We start from the raw sequence: 14,668 nt of genomic DNA on the forward strand, positions 1-14,668 counted from the left end.
ATCCAAGACCAACTTTAAAAGACCCAATAGGCCAGGTCTATCTGTACATAAGGAATTCACAATGACCCTAGTTAGGTAGGAAGCTTCAGAAGGTGAAAAATACAAATTAGTCAGTAGTGTCCTAAAATGGTAGCAATTACCTGACTAACTTGGTTCCAATCTGTTGTCGGATTTCCTGCCTCTCTTCTTCAGATGTACGCTGCAAGATGTTTTTGTCCTCTAATTCTTTCTTAGATGGTCTGTTGCCAAGTTTGATAGCAAGAGTATCCCTCCGTCGGATTTTACTTGCCAAAGCACCTGAGGATTGAAAAAGAGCAGAAATGCAGAGAGAGGCTTTTAGCCGGTGGCACTCGGATTACACATGGCATGGTCTTTAAATAGAGCCTAGACCAAATTCTTTATCCTCATGCAGGAGGAGAATCTTAATTAACCTAAAGAAAAAAAAAAAAGACTGAGTTGGATGCAGTTCATTTTGAAAAGACTGAAGAGCTATTTCTTTTTAATGTTCTGAAAAGTATTGGGACACCATGAAAAACCTTCAACATATCACTTCATCATTTGGAAAGTGATAGCTGCAGTGTATTTTGCTGAGAGGGTGGATCACTGAAATGACTGATTGCACAATGTTTTTTCTTTTTCAAGTTTAACAAAGTTCCTTTGCTTTTATTCTGTACAGTTAATCCTCGTCTCCTTCTTTCGTCTACTCAGACGCCATCCTGGCAGAGTCTATGAATGTTTAACCCTTAATTACCCCAGAATCCTGAAAATTTCGTCAGATGATAAGTAACACCATGTGGATGATAATGATTTTATTTTAATTTTTGCTCTGTTCAAATTAAAAGGGATTGGACAAAGTGCTATTTAATTACTAATATAGTAATAACTTGTCATACTCCACAGATTGAATTCCACAGTGAATGACTCCCATGTTATCCTGCCCAAAGCTTTAAAAAAAAAAAAAAAAAAAAAGCACTTTCTAGATCTCTAAGTTATAGTAGGTTGGTGCAAAAGAAACTGTGTTTTTTGTCACTATTTTTAATGCATAAATGATATTATTTCCCAGCAGGCCAACTATCTTACTTGTTGTGGATGAATGATTGTTTTTAATGCTAATGAGGTGTTTGGCATTTTTTTATTATTATGTTTTGAGATGGAGTCTTTCTCTGTCTCCCTGGTTGGAGTGCAGTGGTGTGATCTCAGCTCACTACAACTTCTGCCTCCTGGGTTTGAGCAATTCTCCTGCCTCAGCCTCCCGAACAGCTGGGATTATGGGCATGCACCACCACACCTGGCTGGTTTTTGTGTTTTAGTAAAGACAAGGCTTCGCCACGTTGGTCAGGCTGGTCTTGAACTCCTGACCTCAAGTGATTTACCTGCCTCAGCCTCCCAAAATGCTGGGATTGCAGATATGAGCCACTATGCCCGGCCTCTTAATGCTAATGAGGTATTTGGCATTCTTGACTCATTTCTCCCTCCTCCATTTTTAAACCACAGTATACAAGTGAGTGAAGCCGGGCGCGGTGGCTCAAGCCTGTAATCCCAGCACTTTGGGAGGCCGAGGCGGGTGGATCACGAGGTCAACAGATCGAGACCATCCTGGTCAACATGGTGAAACCCCGTCTCTACTAAAAGTGCAAAAAATTAGCTGGGCATGGTGGCACGTGCCTGTAATCCCAGCTACTCAGGAGGCTGAGGCAGGAGAATTGCCTGAGCCCAGGAGGCGGAGGTTGCAGTGAGCCGAGATCGCGCCATTGCACTCCAGCCTGGGTAACAAGGGCGAAACTCCGTCTCAAAAAAAAAAAAAAGTGAGTGAAAATTTCAAACATCTCCAATGAGTAAGCCAATGAATCTACATCGACAATCTTTCTTCAAGAACAGTCCCAGAATGGAAGGGCTCTCTTTGGTCATAGTGAGAAAGGCCTCTGTCATTAGAAAGCTTTGATTCTCAGCACAAATACCAATATGCACATCTAGCTTATCTAGCTCACCAACAAAGGCCAGATCCAGCCGTGTGACATCATCTTATGGAAAGGCCTCCCATCAAAAGCTAAACTTTAGGATATACACATTTCTAATTTGAGAAAGGAGGATGAGGGGAAAGAAAACATCAGATGTCTGGTTCCTAATGAGGCTTTTATTCTTTACAAAGTGCAGCTGCTTCTGTTTATCGCCCACGCTCCTCCAAAGCTCTTGAAAAGTCTTACTTTCTCCGCTGCCATCCTCATCTTCGTCCTCGTCCTCGTCATCAGTGTACAAGATAGGCCCGTCTGAGTCAGAGTCATTGGCTTGGTATTCCCTTTGGCCTTCGTCTTCTGAGGCACTAAAGAATTCTGAAGATTCATCCATCAGCCCAGGAGTCAGCAGCTGAGGCACTGTCTTACCCAGCTCCTCTTTGGTTGTGAAACTGTTAAAGGCAGAAAAGCAAGGGAGTGATGTGAAGCTCAGAGCAACCCTTGGGGGCACCAACGCCATGAAAAAGAGCTCTAGTTTCATGGGCTTCCTTCAGCCTGGGAAAAGCAGACATTTGACATAGGCCAGGCTAAAGTCACTGAAATGAAACCTTAATTGTCAAGGTTTTACATTTTTCATCTGTAAAATGCAAAGGTTTGGTATCTGATACATTTAGCAAACAAATAGGGTAAAACTACATTTTCAAATTATTTTTTCCATAGCAATGGGATTCAGTGGAAAGAATAATGAGCTAGAGATTCCTGGATATTTGACACTGTCTGCAGCTTTCTTTGACCTATATGAACTCCTGCTTATTCTTCAGGTGTCAGCTCCTTCAGGAATCTTTCATGGGCCTTCACTTTAATTGCTTGTTCCACCTGTCTGTTCCAGGGAGACCTGAATACAACCCCACTAGAGTGCTTAGGGTACTACACCTTGACCACCCACTGCTTGTGGCTTCTCAGTCCCACAAGCTCCTTGAAAAGTGAGACTCATTGTTTTGCATCACAGCACCCAGAAGGTAGTGACGTAGAAAAGTACACCTTCTTTCATTAACACATGGCTGGGTTCGGTGGCTCACACCTATAATCCCAGCACTTTGGAAGGCGTAAGCAGGAGGATCACTTGAGCTCAGGAGTTTAAGACCAGCTTGGGCAACATAGGGGACCTCGTCTCTACTAAAAATACAAAAAATTAGCCAGGAGTGGTGGCCGGCACCTACTTAGGAGGCTGAGGCAGAAGAATCACCTGAACCCGGGAGGTGGAAGTTGCAGTGAGCTGAGATTGTGCCATTGCACTCCAGCCTGGGCTAGAAGAGCAAAACTCTGTCTCAAAAATAAATAAAAGAAAAATTAGCTGGGCATGGTGGCACTTGCCTGCAGTCCCAGCTACTTGGGAGGCTGAGGTGGGAGGATTGCTTGACCCTAAAAAGTCAAGGCTGCAGTGAGTCATGCTAGTACCACTGTACCTCAGCCTGGGTAACAGAGTGAGACCCTGTCTCAAAAATAAATATATATATATGTATATATTTATATATATATATGTATATGTATACACACACACACACACACACACACACACACACACACACACAGTTCAATCCTGTGTTTATCCCAGTGAGTAAATAGTAAAAAATCATTTATCCTTTGCATGTTTTCATTTTTTTTTTTTTCATTTTTAAAACTGCCTCTTGTAACCTAATGGACAGTGTGCAAGTTAAATAAACTTTTTAGAAAAAAGGTGATATGCACTCTAGCCTGGGTGACAGAACAAGACTTCATCTCAAAAAAAAAGGGGGGGGCGGGCATGGTGGCCCACACCTGTAATACCAGCACTTTGGGAGGCTGAGATGGGCGGATCACAAGGTCAGGTGTTCAAGACCAACCTGGCCAACGTGGTGAAACCCATCTCTACTAAAAAACATGCAAACAAATTACCTAGCCGTGGTGGTGTGCGCCTGTAATCCCAGCTACTCAGGAGGCTGAGGCAGGAGAATCACTTGAACCCGGGAAGCAGAGGTTGCAGTGAGCTGAGATCACGCCACTGCACTACAGCTTGGGTGACAGAGTGAGACTCTTTCTCAAAAAAAAAAAAAAAAAAAAAAAAAAAAAAAGGTGATATGCAAGGATGCAAGAATGCAAGAATTTTCTATTATTTAGCCTGGTAAAAGTCTATGGTTTAAAGAGTTACTATTAATATACAAAGACTGTCAATTTTCAAAGACTAGACTAAGATATATATAGTAATTTACATTAAAAATGTCATATTGAAAATAATGTAATCTTCATTTTAAGAGATAAAGATCCCCCAACTTGCTTTCTGGTAAAAAGTTCTTCTAGTAATAAACACAGATCAACTTTATCAGAATATGAGGTATTTAAAATTCTACTTTGTGATTATAAACCTTAGTACCGTCAAAATTTTGTTTCTCACTTATCAGAAAAACCCAACAGACTATCTTCTCATCCTCAAAGAGGAAAACAGGGAATCTCATTTTTATTGTGTAAAATATACATAACATAAAATTTGCCATTTTCACCATTTTTAAGTGTAGAGTTCACTGGCATTACGCACCTTCACATTACTGTATAACCATCAACACCAATCATCTTCAGAACTTTTTCATCTTTCCAAATTAAAACTCTGTACCCATTAAACAACTCCTCATAACCATTATCTTCCAGCCCTTGGCCACTACCATTCTACTTTTTGACTGTATAATTTGACTATTCTAAGTACCTTCTCTAAGAGAAATTATACAATGTTTGTCCCTTTGTATTTAACATATTTTACTTAGCATAATGTCTGCAAGGTTCATTCATTCATGTGGTAGCATGTGTGAGAATCTTCTGCATTTTTAAGGCTTAATGATACTCCACTCTATGTATATACCACATTTTGTTTATCCAGTCAATGGACATTTGTGTGTTTTCACCTTTTGGCTGTTGTGTATAATACTGCTTTGAGCACTGGTGTACAGATTCAAGGGCCTGCTTTCAATTATTTTGGCTACATACATGGAAGCAGAATTGCTGGATCACATGGTAATTCTATATTTAATTTTTTGAGGAACCACCATACTGTTTTCCACAGTGTTAAATCTCATCTTAAATAAAAGAAGATCTATTTTTATGGGAAAATTTTTCTACAGTCTGGATTTTTAGTTGATTACCACTGGAAGCCATTCTTGTTTGAATACGTCTGCCATCATGGGTGATCACAGCGCATTTAAAATACATGCCAATGAATATATGTTCTGAATAACAGAACAAAGAATATTGGAGAGATAAGCCCTTCATTTGTTGGTGTCATTGTTCACTAATTTATCATATTGATTATTATTCTAATCTTACTATTTGTATTTTATGTTTCATGGTTTTCAAATAATTCAGCATACACCTACGATTTACAAGTATTCTATTGTATAAGAAAGGTAGATAATGTATAGTTCAAGGAATCAAAGAAGGGCATGTGTGAGTTGCCTAACCAAGGTAGCAAGTCTAGTCTAAAATCCAGACTGAAGACCCTCGGTCTACCTGTTAAATTTTACATTTATTGTGCAATTATATTTTACACTTAATGAGTTATGTTATAAATTAGACCTGATGCTAAATATACTCCAAATCTGTATTAATCAATTCATAACTTAGCCCTCATTTTCCCCACTGGGGCTCTTGGGCACACTGGACAACATAGTGCATTCTGTAAATGTTTGTGCAAATGAACTGTACAAAATAACCTTTTGGATATGGCCTCCAAAGGGACTTATTAATTTTTGCCTTATCTGTTACCACACGTAGTGTTGCTGATGAAGCTGCCCATGAATGGAAGCCTACCAAATAATTAGTGCCCTGCCATATGGGAAGAGAGGTAGGTATTTTTATACATAGTCACTTGTCTTCTTGAAAGTTTTGATTTTGTATTCCAAACAGAAGTCTCTTCATAAAATGACAAGATTTTCACACATTAGTTGACTAAACATAACTCACAGGGAAAGTTCTAAGTAAAGAGCAAGTGACTAAGAGCCAGATATTCTAATTCAAATATTCACTTGAAAAGGAAGAAAGAATTTGGAAGGCAATTTGAGAGACTACTTACTCCAGGTTCGTTAACTGAAGAGCAAACACAAACCATCCCTGTAGGATAAACTGAAATTTAAATTTTGAAGAATATACGGAGAAGAAAATCCCTATGGCCTCTTCTAGGAAAGCATTATAACTACCTTGATGGACAGGAATATCTATTATAAACACCCTGGAAGGCTAATGATGTCCTAAGCTCACTCCCTCTCACAGTCCCAGTAGGAATAAACAACAGGTGGTTATCTCTTTGGTCTGACAGTTTTTCATATACTTGAGATGAAGACTGATATTAAGCCCCTCGTATGTAGTGTGGTGCTTAGCACAATAAAAATGTACTCCTTAAATATTTGTGGAAATGAATGGGATAGAGTCAGGTCACCTTTGGATGTGAGCTCTCTGAACGTTTAAGACTATATCAGGAAGCACTTTACATGTTGCACCTTATTCTTTAGTATATTGAACAATAGCCCCATATACCCAATCTGTTTCCCAAAATTCAGATGTTACCTTAAACATTTACACTTCCTGAGCACATCAGACAATATTTTGGTAAAAGCTAGTCTTAACTATACTCACTTTTGTATCTTTGGGACTTAGTACATTGCCCAGCACAGAAAAGGCAATAAAAAAAATACATGCTCTAAGAATGAATGTTCAGTTCTAAAGGTTGGAAGTGATTGCAATGTTGGGAAACTACTCAGTATAGTTAAATGAACACATTTGCTATCTGCTGGAAGTATTAAGAATGCTGCTAGGATTTGAATGTGTCCCCCAGAATTCATGGGTTAAAAACTTAATCCCCACTGTCAACGTGTTGAGAGGTAGGGCCTAGTGGGAGGTGTTTAAGTCATGAAGCTCCGCCCTCATGAATAGATGAATGCCATTTTCAAAGGGGCTCACGGGAGTAGGTTCACTCTTTTGTCCTCTTTGCCCTTCCACCTTCTACCATGTGATGACATAGAAAGATGATCCTCGCCAAATGCTGCTGCCTTGATCTTGGACTTCCAGCCCCCAGGATGGTGAGCCAATATTCTAATCATTATAAATTACACAGTCTCAGGTATTCTGTTACAGCAGCACAAAATGTCTTAAGAGAGACACCATAACCATTCATTTCAATAAATCTTCTTTTCCCATATCTTTTATTAAAATGTCAAACAAAGAAAATGAATTAATTTGTAATTTGACATTTATCTTTTCTTGGCTGTCCTTCAAATATTGGTGCTCTAAGTGATTTTAAACCGCCCCCAAAAAAACTAACAGAAGAGAAATGGCAGTAGATGTAGAAGCCATTGCTTTGGAAAACATGAAATTATACATTCAGAGCATGGAACTGGGTATGCATTCTGGCTTCACCACCACCAACAGGGCAGTCTTGTGCAAACTATTTTAGCTCTCTCAGTGCCAGTTTTTAAAATCTGTAAAACAGGGATACTTTTTCAGGAAGCCTTCTATAAATAAAATGATAATACATGTACAGTGCTTAGTTCCTGACATTAAATGAGTATTTGATAAATGAAAGTTATTATCATCAGCAATTAAATAATTAAAGTTGATATTTTAGTCTCTTGATCAAAACCAACCTAATTAATGTAATAATTTTTTTTAAAGTCTAATATGACAGATTGTTTTGAAAGAGACCCTTTTACATACTTTGAAGAATGAATACAGGTTTTGTTCTTAGACACAGGAGCAAAAAGCCAGAATTCAAGAGCTCTAAGTCTTTGCTAGACAGAATTGATCATTGCGTTTACTATACTCTGACAGCCATACTTCACACCTGTGGGACAGGGCTAATATGTTTTATTTGCCTGTAGAATATTTATAGGACTTTGGGAGTGATGAGATGCAAAGAATGAAAGAGAATTAGGACTCTTGGATGAACCCCAGGGTTCCAGCTTGGGCAACTGGGTATCGATAAAGCAACTAACCCGCCAACTGGATGAGAATGAGGCAACATCAAGTTCCTTGGCCCGTTTTGTTCAGGTATCTTCTGAAATGAAACTAAGACTACTTGAGCACTATCTTTTATCTTCCATTATACTCTACTTATAAAATCTAGCAATAGGGTCATTGTACCTTCAACGCTGCTTCCACCATGTTAAAGTAGGCTGATTTTTCCTATAACCATCTTAAATCACCTTTTTAATTTTCTTTCAACAATTCAATGAGTATCTTTCATGTGCCTATGGCATATCAGACTCTGGACTGGTTGCTGGGTACACAGAAGTATGTAAGACATGTTGGCGAATTCTGTCCCACAGATAGGAAAAAGGGTTGTCTACATATAGCAGACACAATAATAAATTCTGTCTGGAAGTATTGAATGGCTTCACAGAGGACCTAACATTTCAGCTGGGTGGGAATTTAAAGGAACAAGAAGGGGGCCAACTCTACTGCTAGAGAAAAAAAGAGTTCCAATATGAGAGTTCTTGTCTGATCGTCTTTATGTCCTTGGAGAACGGGAAGGCTCAGTAACTTACTGATATGAGTTGGTGAGCAGACTGGACCCACATGGTAAAGATTTAAAACAAGCACTGAAAGGAAAGAGAAGGGAACTGAGGACCGCTGGGCAGTGCTGAAGCAGGTTCTAAATGTACTTGAAAACACCGATCTCAAGTGGTATTTGTCGGCTCTACCAATGGTTGGATCACAGGTATGCCTAACACTCAGTAGGTTAAATTATAAAAGCAAACCTGTTTGCTTCATTTCCAACACAATACATTAGTGATCTTTAGTTCTCAGATAAAATAGGGACTTCGTTCCCCAACTTACCATTTTGCATTTTCTCTGTTAACACGTAAGTCAGTGCCTGGGTGGAGAGTGGTTCTGTGCATCGGCTCTTCAGTCCAAAGAAGCTGACTTGGGTCTAAGGCAGAGACGGGCAAGTCAGCCCCAATGCTGACCAGGACAACTGGAGTGTCTGAGGCAGTAATGCATTGGTCTTCAAGAGGGAGAGGAGGGGCGGGAGGAGAAGGTGCGGGAGCCACAGGGGATGGAGGGGCCGTGGACTTGGATTTGCCTGTGTTCTGTTCCTCAGCTCCAGGGACAGTCTGTTCGAGTTTGAGACTCTCCACTCTGGTCTCTGAAGGCTCTCCTTTCAGGTTGGATGTGCCAGAAGTGGTTGTGTCTGAGGACAGGTGAGAAGTCGTTGCCTGCTTGCCAGTTTTTTTCTTGCCCTTGGTGGTCCCCGCTGTCCCTGTTTTGCCAGAAACTGTCTCCTTTGAAGCTTTGGGACGAGATGAGGTGGATGAAGTGGATGGCGAAGCTGATGCTTTAGAGCCAGTTTGTTTTTTTGAATGAGAGGAGCCAGCTACAACAGAGAGACTTTGCATTAAAAAAATCAAATACAATGCTTTTTTAAAATAAAGTAACTAAGATGTAACTGTCAACAACATTTAAAATGTTCCCTTTAAAATCTGTCGAATAAATGAATAAGAGAAAATAGACTAATAAAGATAATGGTCTTGTCTTCTGTCCCTCCCGTCCTACAATCCGGCAAGGAGTAAGTGATGTTTACGGCAAAACTTGGAGGAACAGGAACCCTCTGCCTTCTCCCACCCGTAGTCTAGCTGAGCCAGCCAAAGGGAGAAACCTCTGCTCCTTGTCTATGGGTCACTTGAGAAAGCCCAGTCTGCTCTCAAGAAGGAATGTTATGGTATGCAGAGGACAGACATCAGCAGCTAGCTGAGGGCAGCACACAGCTGGGCTCATCATAAATTATACATGTTCTATTATGTCTTTCTAGGAATACAGTGGTGGCCCGTATTCAGAAGAGGCTTGGGGTATATATCCAGCTCCTTTCTGGGTCAAAAACAAAATCAGTCATCTTACTGCTAAAAGAGTAAAACGCAATCCAGCTGTTCCCTTAGCTCCAGAGAAGGAAGCTCGCCATGCTGGCCTCTACTTCCGTCTGCAGCAGAGACGGGGCAAAGGGAAAACCTGTGGCCACACAGGGAAGGTATACTCCCTTCAAAACATCAAAAGCCTGGAAAAAAACTTTTTTACAAAATATATTTACATGGGTTGCTCCTAGTTTCTTTTTTTTGAGACAGGGTCTTGTTCTGTCAACCAGGCTGGAGTGCAGTGGTGTAATCTTGGCTCCCTACAACCTCCGCTTCCTAGTCTTAGGTGAACCTCCGGCCTCAGCCACCTGAGTAGCTGGAACTACAGGTGTGTGCCACCATGCCCAGCTAATTTTTAACATATTACTGTTAAGACAGGGTTTTGTCATGTTGCCCAGGCTGGTCTTGAACTCCTGGGCTCAAGGGATCCATCCACCTGAGCCTCGCAAAGTGAGAGGCTTTGGTGACTCCAAAGGATTATAGGCATGAGCCACCATGCCTGGTCCTAAATAATGTGAAGGGAAAGAATATCATTCTCAGGTCTTCTGACCCCACTTTCACAAATGTAATCTTCCTTAATGCTTAAGTTTCCAGAAGATCTTCATCGGAGGATCGCCACAGTATATTTGCCTACTTCCAGATAGGGCACCCTCAACCAAAACAGTTTCAGAACAAAAAGATTAACTACTCTTTTCTTTATGTCATCTCAGTAAACACATGATGATAAAATAAACTCCTATGAGAATACTCTTCTGTTTCATGACTTTTATGACCTATAAATTTCTTGTAATGGCTTCTTCTGTTATCATGTTGTAAGTTCCTTCTTTTCATGAGGGTTCAACTATCTTTCATAGAACGATTAGAAAATACCCTGTTAGTATCATGAAGCCAATCCACACTGTATACAGATGTTATTGTAACTTACCTCTGGTTATGACTTTATTGAAGTCAGTTGGGAGGGTGAAGAGATGAAGAATAAATAAAAGAATAGACAATGAGATGTAAGACTTCATTAATTCTGATTAGACTGATAACAAAGAAGCCAGTCTCATTCAGTGACAGGTTCCAGGCTTAAAAGGAGTCCCTATGGTTTTGGGGTCTTTATGGTTTAAGATATACATAAGTAGAACTCTTCTTCCCCAGATCTAAACCTGTTAATACATCTTTATAGAAAACAACCTTCCCTAGCCTAGAAGTCAAACACATTAAGCATACTCCTTCAATCTACGTCCATTCTACATTTACTTTTCACAACAAAGACGCTAAGGATTTGGTGCCTAACCATGTTCAATTATTTTCTTAGGTAAGTTAAACAGAATTCTTTCCACATATCAATTCTAATAATTTGTAAAGGAAATTCTTTTCTTTTTGGAAACAGAGTCTCACTCTGTTACTCAGGCTAGAGTGGAGTGGCACAAGCTCGGCTCACTGCAACCTCTGTCTCCCGGGTTCAAGTGATTCTCCTGCCTCAGCCTCCCAAGTAGCTGGGATTACAGGCACCTGCCACCATGCCTGGGTAATTTTTGTATTTTTAGTAGAGGGGCTTCAGCATGTTGGACAGGCTAGTCTCGAACTCCTGACCTCAGGTGATCTGCCTGCCTCAGCCTCCCAAAGTGCTGAGATTACAAGCGTGAGCCACAATGACCGGCCAAGAAAATTCTTTCATCGTTAACAGGAAAGTTAATTTTAGTTTGGCTTGAGAAAAAAGATGTATTTTTTTGCAATGCTCAGAGTGCAAATTCAAGCCACATTATAGTTTTTTTTTTTTTTTTTTTTTTTTTTTTTTTTTTTAAGAACCATCTTAAATGACAGGTCTTTGTTGAAATTTAAGTTACCTTGAATTAAAGGAATAATAAAAACATGCCACCTCTCTTCTGTTAAGTACGTTTGTTGTTAATAATGTGTAACAATGAGAAACAAAAATCAAGGAGATTTACCCCTACTTCCCTGGCAAAGAAGCTGAATGTTCTAAAACCGCTATCTGGGCAGCTGGAGGTCTATACTAACTTAATAATAGAGAAAGAATCTTAACTGACGGCTGCTTTAAGAACTTTTATCATTGGATTGAACATCAAGAGCTGCATTTGAAAAAACTTTTCTGGAAGGTCCATATTACTCAAATAAAACAAAGTTACCATGCAGAAAGTTCTAAATGGTTACAAATGGAGTATCAGTAGCATCATAAAGGGATATTATCAGTATTGGATAAAACGATTGTTACATGATGGGCTTGTTGGTGTACTTAAATGCAACCCCGTTTCTCTGTGATAGCCTCTAAAAAGGTCGGGCCTTTTACAATACAATGAATAAAATGACTGTGCTCTTCTCTTAGGAACATCATGAATGCCTAAATCAATCTTCAAACAAAATATCTGGAAAAAAACCTCAAAATCGTTCATGAAAGCTGCTCCCTGTCCTTGTGTGAATCATTGGCTTTCTTCTCAGGGAAGTAAGGAGAGTCCAAGCCGAGTTCAGAGTGAGCCACTACCACGTGGAGAATGGGAAAGTGGAGAAGCTAGTGCAAGACAGGAGCTTAATTCCCAATGACAGCGTGATCGTGTGGGGCTGTTCTTTAGGAAATAGATCAGTGCCTGCCTTACTTTAAGCAATGCTCCTAGGGTTTGCTAGGAAGTCTGGAAAACACACACAGATCCCGACATGAACAGACACTGATGGGTGAGGACAGCTGGCACCTGAGGCGATGGCCACTGGGCACTGTTGGCACATCATTCTGAGACATTTCAGTTTAGAGCTTATTAGAAGAGACCCAGACACTAAAGGTCAAAGGCAGGAAGGGTGGAGCACAGGGAGAGGGACGCCTACTGGCATTCAGGGATCTGTTATACTGTCAACTAAACTGCTCTCTGAGTTTGAGCATTAAGGGCATACATTATGAGGGGAAAAGATCAACACCAAGGCAAATCCTGGCAGACAACTGCTAGAAAGTTGCTGTTGATTTTAAGGACAATAAGGTTTTTTTTGAGATGGAGTCTCACTCCATCGCCCAGGCTGGAGTGCAGTGGCACGATCTGAGCTCACTGCAACTTCTGCCTCCTGAGTTCAAGCGATTCTCCTGCCTCAGTCTCCCAAGTAGCTGGGATTAGAGGTGTGCACCACCATGTCCAGGTAATTTTTGTATTTTTAGCAGAGGCGGCACTGCACCATGTAGACCAGGCTGGTCTCAAACTCTTGACCTCAAGTGATCGACCTGAGTCAGCCTCCCAAAGTGCTGGGATTACAGGTGCAAGCCACCAGCCCTGGCCTGATTAATGACCTTTTAAAAGATAAATCGCATGGTAGGCATCTTTATTCTTCTTTACTAGAAAAATGGGAGTTTCTACTTTGCACTGAGCATATCTGATTGTAAAGCAAAGCTGGATACGTATTGCATAAAGTTATTGCAGGTCACTCAAACATCCACTGGGATCTGTAACAGCAACTTATAACCACAGGACACCAGGATGCTTTGCTTTAGAACACGCAAGTCTGCAGGGAAGGCATGTAGCACTGAGAATGTAACTTTCAGCTCCACTGAAATAGTTTTGACCGCAGTAGAAAGTGGTGGGGTGGAACTGAAACAGGTCATATGAACCCTTTTTTCATTTATCAGGAGGGAGAAGACGATGGATGCTGAGGATTTAACACATTAACATCCAGCAAACGTATCAAAGTTATAATTGTCACATTCTTACATGCAAACCTAAGATATTTTGAAAGAAAATCCAAGCCAAAAAGCCATCCATAAACTCATATAGGTAGAAGGTCAGTCAATGTCTAAATAATGTCATCAGTACATCAGATCATTGTCATCCACCGGGCATACTACTCCAAGTATCCTTCAACTGGTGCTGATAGTGGATACTCAAACCAGTACATTCTCTCCAAAGCTAATGAGATGAACTCTTCAATGGGTTGATGGTCCTTTGGTAGATAGCAACAAAGGAATCTCCTGGGCATTTTTTGTGTCAAAGCTCAATCTGCTGGTGTAAGGTCCTAAGACACCAAAGCCCATCACACCTAGAAGAAACAATTAGCCCCATCCCAGAGCCAAGCACCCTAGAAGTGACCCCACAGGACACTGGGGGCATACTCACCAGCCTCTCGGGTTGTGTTTCGGCTTGTTGGCTTGGGTGGAGGGACGGGGGTCTGCTTACCAGGAGCCTTGGTATTTTTTTTAATGGGAGGCACTTCGTCACCTTTGTGGCTGGCCCCAGCAGTGGCCCCTTTCGGAGGCACAGGTGATTTTTTGGGTTTAGGTTTGGGTCTAGGCTTAGGAGGAGCAGAAGGAGGTAGAGCAGGAGCTGCCGGTGTTTCAGAGTGGTTTTCAGTGTTCTCTATAAATGAGAAAGTGAACAGAAGCAGACTGATACAGACACACACCATATAAACACGAGGAGCACGACGTGACGATAGTGACACAAAGTGTGGCTGCTTGGCACCTGGAAACCAGCATGGAGTTCTGCACCAGACAGAGCACAGTTTGGAGTGAAAACAAAGGCTGAAAGACAAACTGAGATGTGTTCTCAGGGTACGTGAATCACCATTTAATAAAATTGGTTGTACAAACTACTTTGATGAAGTTAGGTTGAGGATGTGTGTAAATGTTTGCAAGTCAGAGGCCTCAGTTTCAGCCTTGAATCTGGGGTTGCTGGATGATGATGCGGGCATGAAGCGCTACATTTAAATTGAACAAACAATGATTTAACAAAGTTGAAGGCTCCTTGGAGAGTGGCAGTAGAGCGTGTTACAGTCACGGCTGTGGGGTGAGGACTGACAGCTGCAGCAACTGTT

The 14,668-nt window shown here is 40.9% G+C and overlaps 1 protein-coding gene across 7 annotated transcripts in view; it reads right to left on the reverse strand.

Moving 5' to 3' along the window:
* Positions 1-14,668, reverse strand: part of PHACTR2 (phosphatase and actin regulator 2) — a 302,003-nt gene that overhangs the window by 49,640 nt on the left and 237,695 nt on the right. For 5 of the 7 annotated variants that reach the window (XM_074397354.1, XM_074397356.1, XM_074397357.1 and 2 more), the window contains 4 exons: positions 13,972-14,211; positions 8,808-9,345; positions 2,205-2,404; positions 141-297 (listed from right to left, as the gene is read on the reverse strand). In XM_074397354.1, the coding sequence (XP_074253455.1) occupies positions 141-297; positions 2,205-2,404; positions 8,808-9,345; positions 13,972-14,211 (1,135 nt within the window). The remainder of the gene's footprint in view (positions 1-140; positions 298-2,204; positions 2,405-8,807; positions 9,346-13,971; positions 14,212-14,668) is intronic. The other 2 variants (XM_039465367.2, XM_039465369.2) reach the window with 1 other exon arrangement.

The sequence above is a fragment of the Saimiri boliviensis genome, chromosome 4 (assembly GCF_048565385.1).
Source record: "Saimiri boliviensis isolate mSaiBol1 chromosome 4, mSaiBol1.pri, whole genome shotgun sequence".
Classification (NCBI taxonomy): domain Eukaryota; kingdom Metazoa; phylum Chordata; class Mammalia; order Primates; family Cebidae; genus Saimiri; species Saimiri boliviensis.